Here is a 1,420-nt window from a genome sequence, read left to right as displayed (position 1 = left end):
TTTTCTTTTTAAGTAATGTTTTCTTTTTGGTTTCGACGGCTAAACACCCACTTGAGATTTCAGGTTCCATTTACAGGAACAGACACGTGTCAGTCAGCAACTAATATCTTTTGAGTCTTGACAAACAGGTGAAGGAATCTGAAAACCTCCGCCACACGAAGTAAAATGTAATTCCGTTGATCAATAGTAGTAATGTAGATAAACTCGATTTACTGAAATTGTAAGAACAATGGAGAGAGATACTGGTGAAGTAACAGTGAGCTCCCAGCCACAAAGGGTTGATTCAGTCCGACCCGGACCCGGACCCAGACCCAGACCCGACCCGTTTCTGGTGACATGTAGATTGTTCGGCTTTGTTACTGCTGTGGCTTCTATTCTCTGCATTGCTGTTAATGTTTACTCCGCTGTTAGATCCTTTAAGCATGGATATGATGTAAGCCCTAATGTGTTTCATGTGCAGTGTATGTGTGTGTGTGTGTGTTTGATGGTGAAATTTTTGTAGGTGTTTGATGGAATTTTCCGGTGTTATGCTGTGGTGATTGCGGTTATAGTGGTGGTTGCGGAGACGGAGTGGGAATTTTTCATCAAGTTTTGGAAGGTGACTTGTCAAGTTTTGGTTTTCTTTTCTGATATTTGCTGGCATTATGATCAATTAGAATAGTAACTATGTCTGAAATGATACTGGTACTACTTCTTTTCCAATTTGTAATGGTATACTTTCCTTTTTAGTTCCCAAAAAAAAACAAAAAACAAACAAACTGTCTTTCTATAATTGGAGGCAATTTAACGTAAAATTCTCCGTTTATCCTTAATGAAATTATGTATGACCATACAAATTATCAAGTAGTGTTTTAACCACAAATTTCAAAAGTTTTCCTTTCTTTCTTACACTTTGTGCGAAGTCAAATAGTGTCACATAAATTAGCGGATGGAGTATGTGTTTGCATTTTGCTTCCGGTTTATTCACAAAATCAAGCAGTAATGATTCAAATGATGATAATATAAATGCAGTTTTGTAACATGAATCCCAAGAGTTTTAACAACACAAACATTGCTAGAAAGATTTTGTGACTAATCAGAATGGTTGTATTTGAAGTTACTACCTTATAAAAATAAAAATAAAAATTGAAGTTACTGATTTAAAAAAAAATAAAAAAATAGAATGGTTATATTGTTTTCCTTAATTTGTTCATGAACTATTCATAAGTAATCATTTTGTGTTCCATAATCCAGTTTTGTTCTGTCTCATAGCTATTCAGAAGCATCTTCCATTCAGATATAGAGCTAACCTATCTGTAAACTGCAAATGGAAAACTATAATTCTGTCTTTTCTTTGCCACATCGTCAACCTTCCATTCTGAAATTGACTTTCGGACAGGAACATACAAATTCTTTCCCTTGATTCAACATAGCCATGACC

General features: G+C 35.1%; 1 protein-coding gene across 1 annotated transcript; it reads left to right on the top strand.

Annotated features, from left to right (window-relative positions):
* On the top strand, positions 1-598 carry LOC124892331 (the record flags this gene model as incomplete). The annotated part of the gene is given in 2 exon segments (XM_047403645.1): positions 1-433; positions 503-598. Coding segments are annotated over 2 exon segments (300 nt in total), but the record flags the coding sequence as incomplete, so codon positions are not given.
* Positions 599-1,420: the final 822 nt, after the last annotated feature.

This window comes from Capsicum annuum, unplaced genomic scaffold, assembly GCF_002878395.1.
Source record: "Capsicum annuum cultivar UCD-10X-F1 unplaced genomic scaffold, UCD10Xv1.1 ctg45969, whole genome shotgun sequence".
In the NCBI taxonomy this organism is placed as follows: domain Eukaryota; kingdom Viridiplantae; phylum Streptophyta; class Magnoliopsida; order Solanales; family Solanaceae; genus Capsicum; species Capsicum annuum.
The sequence above is the reverse complement of the archived record's forward strand: the minus strand, read 5'-3'. Positions and strand labels throughout refer to the sequence as shown.